Consider the following 16,265-nt stretch of genomic DNA (forward strand, 5'->3'; position numbering starts at 1 on the left):
GTCATATTGGAGGAGGAGAGAGCAAGGAAAAGGTTTCTCAATAGAGCGAGCCATTACAAGACTAGGGAGAAACCTGATGCCAGGGAAATTCCTAGGAATCCACAAGGATGACCCCAGCTAAGACCCCTGGCAACAGGGAAGATAATGCCAGAACTGTCCTTCTCCTACAATCAGGTAGGTGACTACCTTAACTGTCACCATAAAACCTTCACCCAGTAACTGATGGAAGCAGATGCAGAGACCCACATGCAAGCCCTAGGCCAAACTCTAAGAGTCCAGTAAAAGTGAGAAAGAGGGATTATAGGAGCAATGGGTGGGGGTCAAGATAATAACAGGGAAACCCAGAGAGACAGATGACCTGAACTTGTGGGAGCTCATGGACAATAGACAAACAGCTGGGGAGACTGTGTGGGACTACACTATGACCTCTGTATGTGGGTGACATTTTTGTAGCCTGGTCTGTTTGTAGGACCCCTGGCAGTGGGACCAGAATCTATCCCTGGTGCTTGAGCTGGCTTTTTGGCATCCATTCCATATGCTGGGATGCCTTGCTCAGCCTTGATGTGGGGAGAGGGGATTGTCTTCGCTCAACCAAATGTTATAGGCCTTGTTGACTCCCCATGGGAGGCCTTACCCTCTCTGAGAAGCTCATGGGTGTGGGTTGGGAGAGGTGGGGCTTAGCAGGAGCAGGTGAGGGAGGGGGAGCTGTGGTTGATATGTAAAATGAATAAAAAATATTAATTAATTAATTAAAAAAACACTGATGGAGTACCAGTGGATTCATGACTAAATACAATCACTCCCCTCTCCCAAGATGTATCATCAGAAAACAGCTCACTATTGAGGAGTAGGGCCCCTCTAGTCCCTCCTTCATCTATGCCAGGTTGTTAATGGGCATCACTCAGGTGTTTGTTCTTCTCAAGTTCTTCTTTGTTAATTTCGTTTTATTTGTTTCTTTGATTTTCTTTTAAGCTCCTTGAATTTAGATGAAGTTTATAATTTTCTTTTAGATTATGCATCCTGGGATTCATACAGGGATTTCTTGTCAGCAAATATTTCTATAGGCCTGATAGGTTTAGGGGTAAGATGCTGCCTTGATCTTTTATATCCTGGGAATTGGTCATGGGATCCCAGCACAGGGACTTTTTTTTGTCAATTCAGTGTTATATGTGAGAAGAGCAGATTGGGCAAGAGAATGGTGGGGTCTGGAGGTCGGGTGTGGCTTATGTGGAATGACATCGGGCAGACACAGGGAGCAGGGCTGGTGCGCAGGAAATGGGTTCTTCAAACCACACATTTTCAAGGAACCTAGATTCCTTTTCATGGGAAATGGTATTTAGAGACTAGAATATATTACTGAGGTCTACTCCTTCCTAGTGAAACACTACTGCTTTTCTTTCTTATCTTTGTATTGGTCAGATTTAGGGAATAACAGGTTAATTAAAATTATAAAAGTCTCATATCTGTACCTCTGTGTTGAGCTCCTCCTATCTTTAGCACATAAAATAATGAATATTGGGTCAGCTCGTAAGCTGAACTAAAAGCCCATATGGTAATGTCACTACTCTTTCCAAATCCCCATTTAAAATTCTCCTTTTAGTAGCTATGGAACCTTTAAATGTCATCAAATATTTGTTTATTCTCTAAACCTATGCAAAGATAATGCATTCTCATATAATAATCCACACAACTATAAAATACAAACAATAAATTGCAAGGTCATTTGCAATTATCTTTGTCTTTAATCTGAGAATTTAATGTGCAAATTAAACTTTCTCAACTGTCATTGTAATAGTTTTTTTTCATACTTGTATAGTTATAAAAATGCTGATGAAAGAAGTGCATTCATTTCTGTATATATTTTATTTTAAGGGTTTAACTATTTTTCTATTTTAACATGTTTTATATATACAGTAGTAACAAACTTGCAAATCAAGAGGCTGTGTGTAATATGAGCTGTGATATGTGATCCTCATCCACACACTGCAGATGATTCCTTACAGGATTTTCCCATGTACACTTGGTTTCAAAAATAATATTTTATGAATAGCCACACATTGCTTGTTGTCCCTGAACTTCTATCAAATAGGACATTCTACATTTATCACTTCTCTTTCTATCTTCTTACTTAATATCACTGAAGTTGATGTTGAATCAATTTATAAATCTCTAGTTTATTCTGTTTTACTGCTATTCTGTTATTTCTGTTTTAGCTATTACTCCAATAGGTGGATAGAACGTAGTTCCTTTTCCTTACTTATTATAATTTCTCAGACATAGGGAAATAAATCTATCATATCAGTCATATCAAAAATGATTCTCCAAACCCTCCAACTGTATATGAACTACAATTTTGATATCTACCAAGAAAAATAAGGTTACTTCATTCATGTTGTCATTGTCAGGCAAATTGGTTCATATTACATCCTAGGAGTGACTGTTCCTGCCTAACAGAAAGTGTAGAATGGAGCAGGACAGGCATTCTGAACTCTAAAGAGAGATTATAAGATAAGAAAAATAGTAATAGAATTTGTCTAATTTTTATCTTAAATGATATGAGAAATTAAAGTGAGATGATAGAAGCCACAGAGAGGATGAAACTGTCATAATACTGTCAATGGCAGAAAGGAGTGAAGAGAAGAAATGGCTGGGAAAGGAAGGATTGTACTAGAGCCAGGCGATCCAGGTAGTGGAGTCACCAGTCAGTCAACGTACTGTATGAGTGTTAGGAAAGAGGCAGAAAATAGTGAGGACAACTGGAGGTCCAGCAGCAGGAAGAGGGAAAGAGGAGAACCCTGGGAGTTCCTTGTGTTAGGGAAGGGGGAGGCCTCTAAAGAGCCAGATTTCCAACATCCTCCCCCAGGTCAACCCTAACATTAGGACTTCTTTTCCTTCCTGACCACACCCTGGGACCTGAGCAACAAGCCCAGCATTTTCTTCAACAACCACAAGGTGCCCAGAGTGAGCCCCAACAGGAACAACAGGACATCCAGCAGGTTCTGCACATGCCATGGCTGTTGAAAGCCTTGGGGCTTGAGATGTGCTCCTCCCCCTGTTTGTAGGATGTGGTCAATCCAGCCCACCAGACGCTGGGAAGGTGTCATGGGGTGAGAGCGCCTGATGGCCCTGGCAGCCATGGCTGCAGACTTGAACCTATGGGCAGACACAGAGAGAATGTGTTACCAATGTGCTATGATAGTACTTGAGACCTTATAACAGGCATACAAAACACACAAACACACACACACACACACACACACACACACACAACACACACACATCTTTTTCTTTTCTTTTTTTTATATAGAGATTTTCTATTTATTTTACGTATCAACCACAATTTCCCTATCCTACCTCCTCCCACCCCTCAGTCTCCCCCACCCACCCACCCACCCACCCAACACACCATCCATTCCTAACTCCTCCAAGGCAAGGTCTCTCCTAGGGAGTCAGCAGAGCCTGGTACATTCAGTTAAGGTGGGTCCAAGCCCCTCCTCCCTGCACAAAGTCTGAGCAAAGTGTCTCAGCATAGGCACTAGGTTCCAAAAAACCATATCATGCACTAAGAACAGGTTCTGGTCTCACTGCTTGGGGGCCCACTAAACAGTTCAAACTAAACAACTGTCTCACTTATCCAGAGGGCCTAGTCCAGTACCATGGGGGCTCCTCAGCTTTGGGTTCATAGTCCATGTGTTTTCACTAGTTTGGCTAGTTGTCTCTGTAGTTTTTCCAATCATGGTATACATATCTCTTGCTCATATAACCCCTTCTCTCTCTCCTCGATTGGACTCCTGGAGCTCTGCCTGGAACTTGGCTGTGGATCTCTGCATCTACTTCCATCACTCACTGGATGAGGATTCTATCATAATAGTTAGGCTGTTTGGCCATCTGATCACCAGAGTAGATCAGCTCAGGCACCCTCTCGACCGCTCAGGCACCCTCTCGACCATTGCCAGTATTCTATAGTGAAGTCATCTTTGTGGGTTCCTGGGGACCTCTCTAGCATTCTGCTTTGTAATAGCCACATCATTTTCTAATATAGACCCACAGATCAGCTTCAAACAAAATTGCTGGCATATACTTGACAGCTAAAAGTTCAATAAAAAGATAAAAAGGAAAACCTTATACAGAAGGATCAAAAATAACCCTGGAAGGGAAATTTTTAAAAATGGCTATGTTTGTAAGTATTGACCTATGGTACTAAAGGTGTGCTCACATTAAGTATATTTGAACACAGGTGACAGGATGTCTGTCTGATTAAGTGATTAGGACATTGAAACCTGAGTATTCAGTCCTGTTTGGTTGTGAAATCATTGTCCTAGATGGGCTAGGGAAATGTGGATCACCTGTTTTTGTGTTTGTGAAAACTTCCTTTATATCAGGCCTGTCCTGGGCCCTAGGAACATAGTGCAAAATGATACCCACTGATCCTCATGGTGCATGCTTTCTATGTGCTAGTGTGCAATAGACACACATTGCCAAGGGCTGTGGGTGTATATAGCAGGTGACAACTAGTGTTTGTGGTGATATTTCATTTGTGCTGAAATGTGGTGATATTTTATGTGTGCTTTAATAAATAAAGCTTGCCTGGAGATCAGAGGAAAAGGTCAGCCACTATAAGTAAACAAAGAAATCAGGCAACAATAGCACTTGCCCTTAATCCTATCACTTGGCAGGCAGGATCTCTGTGTGTTCAGGCCACACTGGAAACAGGGCCAGGTGTGGTAGCACACACCTTAAATTCCAAAACTAATTTAACATGGAGATCTGGAAGTCTGTACAGACAGGAAGTGACAGAGCTGTGTAGGCAGAGGAAGTGGTGTAGCTGAACGGAAAGAGAAAATCATATGGCATAACAGCAAGGCATACAAACATGGGTAGACAGGAAGCAACTCGCATTTGGAAGCTGCAGAGTAGGTGAGGTAAGGTTTGCTGCGGCTTTCCTTATTTCCCTGATCTCTCTAAGGCTTTCACGCCTGTATTTGGCTCCGAGTTTTTTATTTAATGAGACAATTTAGAAATGTGTCTACAAGTGTTTGACAAGTCGACCCAACAGATGTATAAGTCCCTGTAGGAAGCCCCACTTGACAAAGCCCTGGAGTTACTATTACTGACCAGTTGCTCCTGTCTGTTATTTTTCTCATGTGCTACTGTATTTCTTTCCTAAGAACAATTATTGATGCTTTCCCACTGCTTGTGTGTTTATCTCTAGAATATATTCCATCTATTGGCACACATATAGTGGTGAATGGTCAGGAAGCTGATTTCTACTTAAGCTGTATTATTTTGATGTATAGAAACTATACTAGGATATTTTACATTACTCAAACTGACATAGGATTATCAATCACAAAGATAGCCTTTTATACAGACAGCTAACTTTAGACTTCAGAACAGATTCAAAGCTGGCTGCTTGCCCCTAGAGACAAATACCTGAAGCCGTTTTTCCAGGTGTTGTTTTGCTTATTCGAGGTCAGAGATTGAGCAACTTTAGACATAAATTTCTCAGTTATTGGCCCTCTGCACACAGTCCCAGCCTCAGTATAGGCTCAAGGTTCAGCCAAGTGTTTACTTATTGTCTGGGATAACTCACCAACTTAGAGCTACATGCACCAATCAATGTGACATTGCTAGCCTAAAAGAATCTATGTGAATTACCTTGTGTTGTGAGAACGGGTAGGGTCCTGAAAATGTAACTTATAAGAGTTTGGCTGGCTGTAAGAGAGCAGTGGGAGTATGGAGAGAGACAGATGTATAGATTTATGTGAGAACTGACACAGAATGTGAGTGAATTGTTTGTGTGTGTGCAGGGGGTGTGTGGGTGTGGGTGCTGGTGTGTGCTGAGTGAGAGATGAAGAAAGTGGCAATGTAGAGGAGGAAGTTGTGCAGAATGTGAGTGAAGTGTGTGTGTATGCTGGGTGAGAAATGAGGAATAAGAAGCATTAGGTAATGTAAGAGAATGAATGAGGGCAAATGATATTAATGAACAGTGTAAGAGCTGGGCAGAGGGTAAGAGTGAGTGTGTGAGTGTCTGTAAATTCATGTGCTAACTGAGGAATGTAGCTGAATGGGCAGAGAGAAAAATGTAACATATAATTGTCCAAAGTTGGGCAGATAAGAAGAAGTAGTGTGAGACTAAGATGAGAAAATTAATGAATGAAAGAATGAATGAGTAAAGAGTGAAAAAATGATGTAATAATATGTGAAAAAATGTAACAGAGTAGAGAGAAGAAATGTGCAGATGTAACTGTGCCAAAGAGATTTGTAGCTATGTAGAGAAGAGGAAAATGAAACTGTATAGAAAAGAGATATAGAAGAGAAATGTTTGTAAAAGAATGATATGTAGACATGTGAAAACAGATATAACTGTGTATAGAGATATATGGCCATATGCATGTGAAGACAGACAGGTAGCTGTCCATATAGAAGGTAGCAGTGTGGAGATATGTAGACATGTGAAAACAGATATAACTGTGTATAGAGATGTATGGCCATATGCATGTAAAGACAGACATGTAGCTGTCCAAATAGAAGGTAGCAGTGTGGAGATATGTAGACATGTGAAAACAGATATAACTGTGCATAGAGATGTATGGCCATATGCATGTAAAGATAGACATGTAGCTGTCCATATAGAAGGTAGCAGTGTGGAGATATGTAGCAATGCAGAGACAGAAAGAGTCAGAGGCCATTGTTAAGATGAAGTAAAAGAGACAATTAACATCAGAAAGTATGTGTGTTTTCTTATTTTACTGGAGAGATAAGAACTGATTTCTAAATACCCTCAGATCGAAAAGGCCTAGTCTTTACTGCCTTTGTGTATTTTCTTGCATTACCATGGAGGTGGTCTTGGAGCAGGCTCTCCACAGGCCATTGATAAATATGACACACGTGGTAGAGATATTGCAAATATTTCAAAGTGTTAAAGAGAAAGTAGTGTATGATGAGTGAGCTCAAGCACAAAAAGAAATAATAGCCAAAAACATGTTCTCCTAAGAGGATGACGTTGGAGAGATGGTTCTGTGAGTTCAACACAAAGACCCTGAAGAGGGAAGGTCACCCAATAAGGACATGCAATTGTCCTTGTCGTAGTTTAGTGAGAACGGCTCCCCTGCTCACATATATTTGAATGTTTGCTTATCAGTTGGTGGACTGTTATGGAAGGATTAAGAACTGTGACTTTATTGGAGGAGGTTTCTCACTGGGTTGTTTCAAAAAGCCTACACCAGGCATAGTCTTGATCTTTCTGCCTCCTGCCTGCAGATCAAGGTGTAAGTTCTCACCTATTGCTCCTATTTTGAAAGATTGATGTTTGCATTTTATTTCAGTAAACAATTGCTAAAGACATCACAATAGAACATATGCAATGTTTTTATTACATACTTCTATTGAACATTACAGAATTCTTTGGGTTATTTGTAAATTAGTGAATAGATTTGAATACTTATAACCCAATACTTGTTATAACATAGAAGAGTTTGTTTTACTCTAAGGAATGAATTTGCATTTAAAATCTTAATGAATGTTTTCAAAAATGAATAGATGACATAGTACTCTAAAGTCTCCAAGTTATGTATTTATAATATTACATAGTAGTATGCTTAGGCTTTACTATGTATTATCCATTTGTTAGATTTGTGTATGTATTTTATCACATGGGTGTTAATGATAATCGTGTACGACTGCTTTACGTGAGTTCTTATGCATCTGGATAAGCAGATGCCTGTGGCCACAGTCACATCCATGATGATCATGGACTAACCCTCTGAAACTGTAAGCAAGACCCAAATAAATGCTTTATCTTACATGTAGCCTTAGTCAGGGTACCTTTTCACAGCAATACAATGGTAATTAAGACAGTCCTCTTCTAATTCCATTCAAATTCCATAGGTATATGATGAGACAGGGAGATTAGCCACCTAAAGAACATGCAAATGATCTCTCCTGCCTCTATTGAAATTCTATTATAGGTATCCAAAATATAAGAGATCATGGCTGAAAGGTATTTAAAGAAATGCTCAACATCCTTAATCATCAGAGAAATGCAAATCAAAACGACTCTGAGATACCACATTACACCTGTCAGAATGGCTATGATCAAAAACACTAATAATAGTCAATGTTGGAGAGGATGCGGAGCAAAGGGAACACTCCTCCACTGTTGGTGGGAATGCAAACTTGTACAACCACTGTGGAAATCAGTATGGCAGTTTCTCAGAAAATTGGGAATCTACCTCAAGACCCAGCTATACCACTCTTGGGCATATACCCAAGGAATGCTCAATCATACCACAAAGATACATGCTCAGCTATGTTCATAGCAGCACTATTTGTAATAGTCAGAACCTGGAAACAACCTTGATGCCTGTCAACTGAAGAATGGATTAAGAAAATGTGGTACATATTCACAATGGAGTACTACTCAGCAAGAAAAGCAATGACAGCATGAAATTTGCAGACAAATGGATGGAACTAGAAAAAATTATCCTGAGTGAGGTAACCCAACCCCAGAAGGACAAACATGGTATGTACTCACTCATAAGTGGATTCTAGATATAAAGCAAAGAACAATCAGACTGCAACCCACAGAACCCGGGAGTCTATATAGCAGGGGGGACCCTAGGATGACTGTGGCTTATAATAAGTTTTGGTTTTACTCAATTACTGGGCAAGCCTCAATGAAACATTTCACAATTAGGGTAAGAATTTATAATGTATCATTTTACAAGCCCCCCGGCAGCCCCTGGACCAGAGGTGAGTATCCGGGTCCAACCCAGACCCCATCCCTGGGCACCAGCCACTCCGGGAAGACCTGCCCAACTTGGCACCAGGTTCTGGCCACCGGGCAGCTCCCCTTCTAGCCCCACCGGGAGGGATCCCCTTTTCCAAGCCCCCCGGCAGCCCCTGCAATCTCTGCACCCTGCCCCCATGCCCATCTGCCCAAGACCCCAGTCACTTCCTGAGACTTGGAGACCGGCCCCCAGCTCCCATCCTGCCCCCGATTTCCCTTCTGGACCAGAGAGTTGGACAAGAGAACTCCCTTTTGGACAAGAGAGAGAGTCTTCCTGAATGTGTCAGCTCTTTCTGAAACAAGTGCACTGATAAGACCAAGAAGGAACCACAAGGAGATGGGCAGACGTCAAGGCAAAAGTACATACAACAAAATGAAGAGCAATACAGCATCACCAGAACCTAGCCTGCCTCCAACATGTAGACCTGAACACCAAAAATTGGAAGAAGCAGAAGAAAGTAGCCTTATGAGTAACTTCATGAAGAAGGTAGAGGCTTGTGTAAAGGAAAAGACAAGAAAATTGGAAGAACGCTGTAAACAACTAGAGGAAAGGGCAAACAAATTAGAAGAAAACAATAGAGCCCTCCAAGAAAACAATAAAGTCCTGGAAGAAAACAATAAAGCACTGAAAGAAAATCATGAAAAAGCAATGAAATAAACAAAGGAAACAGTCCAAGAACTGAAAAGGGAAATTGAAAAAATAAAGAAGACACAAACAGAGGGAATGCTGGAAATAGGAAACCTGAGTAAAAGATCAGGAACTTCAGATGCAAGTATAACCAACAGAATGCAAGAGATGGAAGAGAGGATTTCTGGCATTGAAGATACAGTAGAAGAAATAGTTTCATCAGTCAAAGGAAACACTAAAGCCAACAAAGTCATGAACCAAAATGTTCAAGAAATTTGGGACACCATGAAAAGACCAAACCTACGAATTATAGGGATAGAAGAAGGTGAAGAATACCAACTCAAAGGCACAGAAAATATATTCAACAAAATTATAGAAGAAAACTTTCCCAACTTAAAGAAGGAAATGCCTATGAAGATACAAGAAGCCTATAGAACACCAAACAGACTAGACCCCCAAAAAAAGTCCCCTCGACACAAAATAATTAAACAACTAAATATACAGAATAAAGAAAGAATATTAAGAGCGGCCAAGGAAAAAGGCGAAGTGACATATAAAGGTAAACCCATCAGAATAACACCCGATTTCTCAATGGAGACTTTGAAAGCCAGAAGGACCTGGACAGATGTAATGCAGACACTAAGAGACCATGGATGTCAGCCCAGACTAATATACCCAGCAAAACTTTCAATCATCACAGACAGAAGGAACAAGACATTCGAAGACAAAGCCAGATTTAAACAATACCTATCCACAAACCCAGCCCTACAGAAAGCACTAGAAGGAAAATTCCAACCTAAGGAAGTCAGATACACACGAAAAAACACAGGCAATAGATAAAGCCACAAAAGGAAACCTCAAAGAAGGGAAGTACACACACACTACCACCAAAAATAACAGGGATGAAGAATCACTGGTCATTAATATCCCTTAATATCAACGGACTTAATTCACCTATAAAAAGACATAGACATACAGAATGGATATGAAAGCAGGACCCATCTTTCTGCTGCATACAAGAAACACATTTCAAATTCAAAGACAGACACTACCTAAGAATAAAAGGCTGGGAAAAGACTTTCCAATCAAATGGTCTTAAGAAACAAGCAGGGGTAGCCATCCTGATATCCAACAAAATTGACTTCAGACTAAAATCAATCAAAAGAGATCAAAAAGGACATTACATACTCATCACAGGAAAGATCCACCAAGATGAAGTTTCAATTCTGAACATTTATGCCCCAAACACAAGGGCACTCACATATGTAAAAGAAACATTACTAAAGCTTAAACCACATATAAAACCCCACACATTAATAGTGTGAGATCTCAACACCCCACTTTCACCACTGGACAGATCTCCCAAATCGAAACTTAACAGAGAAATAAAGGACTTAACTGATATCATGACCCAAATGGACCTAATAGATATCTACAGAACATTCCATCCTAACAAGAAAGAATTTACCTTCTTCTCAGCACCCCATGGAACCTTCTCTAAAATCGACCACATACTCAGTCACAAAGCAAATCTCAACAGATACATAAAAGTTGGAATAACCTCCTGTATCTTATTGTACCACTATGGCTTAAAGTTAGACTTTAACAACAACAAAAATTACGGAAAGCCTATAGTCTCATGGAAACTGAATAATGCTCAACTGAATCACCAACTGGGTCAAGGAAGAAATATGAAAGAAATTAAAGACTTCCTAGAGATCAATGAAAATGAAGACACCACATACCCAAACTTATGGGACACTATGAAAGCAGTGCTAAGAGAGAAATTCATAGCACTAAATGCCCACATAAAGAAGTTGGAGAAATCTCACACTAGTGACTTAACAGCACACCTGGAAGCTCTAGAACAAGAAGAAGCAAAGTCTCCCAGGAAGAATAGATGCCAGGAAATTATCAAAGTGAGAGGTGAAATTAATAAATTAGAAACTAAGAGAATAATACAAAAAAATGATGAAACAAAGAGTTGGTTCTTTGAGAAAATCAACAAGATAGACAAGCCCTTATCCAAACTAACCAAAAGACACAGAGAGAGAATCCAAATCAACAAAATCAGAAATGAAAAGGGGGACATAACAACAGACATTGAGGAAATCCAGAGAATTATCAGGTCATATTTCAAAAACCTCTACTCCACAAAACTGGAAAACCTAAAAGAAATGGACATTTTTCTGGATAGGTACCACATACCTAAGTTAAATCAAGACCAGATAAACTATTTAAATAGTCCAATAACACCTAAGGAAATAGAAACAGTCATTAAAAGTCTCCCAACCAAAAAAAGCCCAGGACCAGATGGTTTCAGCACAGAATTCTACCAGATCTCCAAAGAAGATTTAATACCAATACTCTCTAAATTGTTCCACACAATAGAAACAGAAGGAACATTACCAAACTCCTTCTATGGGGCTACAATTATCCTGATTCCTAAACCAAACAAGGATACAACAAAGAAAGAGAACTACAGACCGATCTCCCTCATGAACATTGATGCAAAAATACTCAACAAAATACTGGCAAACAGACTCCAAGAACACATCAGAACAATTATCCACCATGATCAAGTAGGCTTCATCCCAGGGATGCAAGGGTGGTTCAACATACGAAAGTCCATCAATGTAATACACCATATAAACAAACTCAAAGAAAAAAAACCACACAATCATCTCACTAGATGCAGAAAAGGCATTTGACAAAATCCAACACCCCTTCATGATAAAAGTCTTGGAGTGATCAGGAATACAGGGAACATACCTAAACATAATAAAGGCAATATATACCAAGCCAACAGCCAACATCAAATTAAATGGAGAGAAACTCAAAGCAATTCCACTAAAATCAGGAACGAGGCAAGGCTGTCCACTCTCCCCATACTTATTCAATATAGTACTTGAAGTTCTAGCCAGAGCAATAAGACAACATAAGGAGATTAAGGGGATACAAATTAGAAAGGAAGAAGTCAAGCTTTCCTTATTTGCGGATGACATGATAGTATACTTGAGTGACAACAAAGATTCCACCCAGGAATTGATAAAGCTTATAAACACCTTCAGCAACATAGCAGGATACAAGATCAACTCAAAAAATCAGTAGCCCTCCTATATACAATGGACAAAGAAGCTGAGAAGGCAATTAGAGATACATCACCCTTTACAATAGCCAAAAATGACATAAAATACCGTGGGGTAACACTAACCAAGCAAGTGAAGGACCTATATGACAAGAACTTTAAGTCCTTGAAAAAAAGAAATTGAAGAAGATGTCAGAAAATGGAAAGATCTCCCATGCTCATGGATAGACAGGGTTAACATAGTAAAAATGGCAATCTTACCAAAAGCAATTTACAGATTCAATGCAATCCCCATCAATATACCAACACAATTCTTCACAGACCTGGAAAGAATAATACTCAACTTCATATGGAAAAACAAAAAACCCAGGATAGCTAAAAGAAACCTGTGCAATAAAACAACTTCTGGAGGCATCACAATCCCTGACTTCAAGCTCTACTATAGAGCTACAGTAATAAAAACAGCTTGGTATTGGCATAAAAACCGACATGTGGACCAATGGAATCGAATTGAAGACCCTGACATTAACCCACACACCTATGGACATATAATTTTTGACAAAGAAGCCAAAAGTGTACAATGGAAAAAAGAAAGCATCTTCAACAAATGGTGCTGGCATAATTGGATATCAACGTGTAGAAGGCTGCAAATAGATCCATATCTGTCACCGTGCACAAAACTTAAGTCCAAGTGGATCAAAGACCTCAACATAAATCCAGCTACTCTAAACCTGCTAGAAGAGAAAGTAGGAAGTAGTCTTGAATGAATTGGCATAGGAGATCACTTCCTAAATATAACACCAGTAGCGCAGACACTGAGACAAACAATCAATCAATGGGACCTCTTGAAACTGAGAAGCTTTTGTAGAGCAAAGGATACAGTCAACAAGGCAAAGCGACACCCTACAGAATGGGAAAAGATCTTCACCAACCCCACAGGTGACAGAGGACTGATATCCAGAATATATAAGGAACTCAAGAAATTAGACATCAAAACAACCAACAGTCCAATTGAGAAATGGGCTTTAGAACTAAACAGAGAATTCTCAACAGAAACCCAAATGGCTGAAAGACATTTAAGGAATTGCTCAACATCCCTAATCATCAGGGAAATGCAAATCAAAACAACTCTGAGATACCACCTTACGCCTGTCAGAGTGACTAAGATCAAAAACACTGAAGACACTTTATGCTGGAGAGGTTGTGGAACTAAGGGAACTCTCCTCCACTGCTGGTGGGAATGCAAGCTTGTACAACCACTTTGGAAATCAATATGGTGCTTTCTTAGAAAATTGGGAATCAATCTCCCCCAAGATCCAGCTATACCACTCCTGGGCATATACCCAAGAAATGCTCAATCATACCACAAGAACACTTGCTCAGCTATGTTCATATCAGCATTGTTTGTAGTAGCCAAAACCTGGAAACAACCTAGATGCCCTTCAACTGAAGAATGGATAAATAAATTGTGGCACATATACACAATGGAATACTACTCAGCAGAGAAAAACAATGACATCATGCGGTTTGCAGGCAAATGGATGGATCTAGAAAAAATCATCCTGAGTGAGGTGACCCAGACTCAGAAAGACAAATATGGCATGTACTCACTCATAGGAAGATGCCAGATGTGGAACAAGAATGACTGGACTGCTACTCACATCACCAGTGAAGCTACCTGGAAAACAGGACCCCAAAAAAGACACGGAGAAGTGGATGAGATCTACATGAACAGCCTGGTCATGAGTGGGAACAATGAAGGGCGACGGTTGAGGGAAAGAGAGTGGGAGATCCTAGCTGGATCAAGAAAAGAGAGGGAGAACGAGGAATAGGAGACCATGGTAAATGAAGACCACATGAGAAGGGGAAGAAGCAGAGAGCTAGGGAGGCCCACGGAGATCCACAAAGATACCCCCGCAAAAGACTGCTGGCAATGGTCGAGAGACGGCAGGAACTGACCTACTCTGGTGATGGGATGGCCCGACACCCTGTTAGTTGTGCCATAAACCCCATCCAAGGTCTGAGGAATCTGGATGCAGACATACACGGCTGCGCCCCTGGTGGAGCACTGGGAGTCTAATTAGTGAGAAAGAAGAGGGTTTATATGAGCGAGAATTGTTGAAGCCAAGGTTGGATAAAGCACAGGGACAAATAACCAAATGAATGGAAGCACAGGATCTATGAACCAAAGGCTGAGGGGCCCCCAACTGGATCAGGCCCCCTGAACGGGTGAGACAGTCATTTGGCTTGATCTGTTTGGGAGGCAGCTGTGTGTTGGTGCCGGGTCCTGGGCTCGTTGCATGAGTTGGCTGTTTGAATCCTGGGACCTATGCAGGGACGCTTGGCTCGGTCTGGGAGGAGGGGACTGGACCTGGCTGGACTGAGTCTACCAGGTCGATCCCGGTCCTTGGGGGAGACCTTGATCTGGAGGAGGTAGGAATGGGGGGTGGGATGGGGGGAGGGGGAGGTGAGCGAGAGTGGGAGAACAGGGGAATCTGTGGCTATTATGTTGAACTGAATGGTGTTGTAAAATAAAAAAAAAACGTGGTGAAAAAAAAAAAAGAAAAGAAATCATCCCACCACATCAGGTAGAGGCATAGTCTCAGTACTTCACCTAAAATTAGAAATAATAACAAAAGAACATCAGGACTTTCAGGGATCACACAAGTATTATAACACATCCCACAAAATTCTGTTTCATTGATAAACAGACTATACAGAACATGTATTCAGGCTAAGGTACCCCAATCCCAGAGAGCTGCATACCTCTTGTCTTCTATGACTTTTTTCAGTGTAAGTGCAAATGTCTCTGCCTTGAGTGTCTCTAGATGAACAGAAACACCAATTTTCTTTGCTTCTACTAGGACCATGTTTTCAGGTTGGTCTGCTAAAAAAGGAATCCCCACCATGGGTACTCCATGCTGGATGGCCTCCATTATGCTATTCATTCCCCCGTGGGTGACAAAGAGACGAATACTAGGATGACCTGTTGCAAAAGAGAAAGATCATCCAATCTGTTACTATAAAAGTTCAGATACCAGGTAAAGCAGCAGACCCAAGAAATACCAATGTGCTGGGGAGAATGAATTTACTGATGTTGCTTTAGAGATTTGCAATGTTCCAGGATGTAATACCAAGCCTTCTCTCTGCAGAGAGATGCGTTACTTCAGTCAAAATCTATCTAAGATCTAGAGCCAGGGACAGCTACAAGGACAGTGACAAGTGAGGCAAGTTTCTTTGTCCTTCTATTCATCCTCATCTTCTCCACTGATGTCTTCTTCTTCACTTGTCTAACCTTGGCCTTCTCTTGCTTTTCACGTCTGATCTCACATGAAGTCTGTATTATGGGTATTATCTGCTCTGTTTTGAGAAGCTTACAGAAGGGGATGATAGACCAGAAACTTCTGTATTTACGAGTCGTGTCTCTTGCTCCATATTGAAAAAAAAGGCTACTAAACATTTCTTATGATCATACAGAAATCATCCCAAACTATACCTCACTCAAAATCTACTCATTTTCCCTGGAAAGCAAGTCTTTTTCCTATTGTGTAGCCTGTGATTTTACTGAACAGAGATCTATGTGAAAAATTTCCCAGCTGCTTTTGAGTCACAGTTTTAAGTACAAATCTCTGAGTGTAGAAAAGTGTATCCATAAAGTCACACAGAAACAAATAATTTGAGGGGAGGTGGCTTTAGGGAATTCTCTGTTGCTCAAGAAATCAGTGTCTCCATATATTACTGTGAGCTTATGTGTGGTG

General features: G+C 40.6%; 1 protein-coding gene across 2 annotated transcripts in view; it reads right to left on the minus strand.

Annotated features, from left to right (window-relative positions):
• Positions 1-2,536: 2,536 nt before the first annotated feature.
• The window catches only part of LOC143268654 (UDP-glucuronosyltransferase 3A2-like), a 44,337-nt gene continuing 30,608 nt past the window's right edge, over positions 2,537-16,265 (minus strand). The window contains exons 6-7 of one of the 2 annotated variants that reach the window (XM_076551788.1): positions 15,274-15,493; positions 2,537-3,153 (exon numbers count right to left, since the gene is read on the minus strand). In XM_076551788.1, coding sequence (XP_076407903.1) covers positions 2,877-3,153; positions 15,274-15,493 — 497 coding nt within the window. In that variant the 3' untranslated portion in view covers positions 2,537-2,876. Of the gene's footprint in view, positions 3,154-14,252; positions 14,584-15,273; positions 15,494-16,265 lie in introns of those variants that run through there. The other variant, XM_076551789.1, reaches the window with a different exon arrangement.

This window comes from Peromyscus maniculatus, chromosome 15, assembly GCF_049852395.1.
Source record: "Peromyscus maniculatus bairdii isolate BWxNUB_F1_BW_parent chromosome 15, HU_Pman_BW_mat_3.1, whole genome shotgun sequence".
Taxonomy (NCBI): domain Eukaryota; kingdom Metazoa; phylum Chordata; class Mammalia; order Rodentia; family Cricetidae; genus Peromyscus; species Peromyscus maniculatus.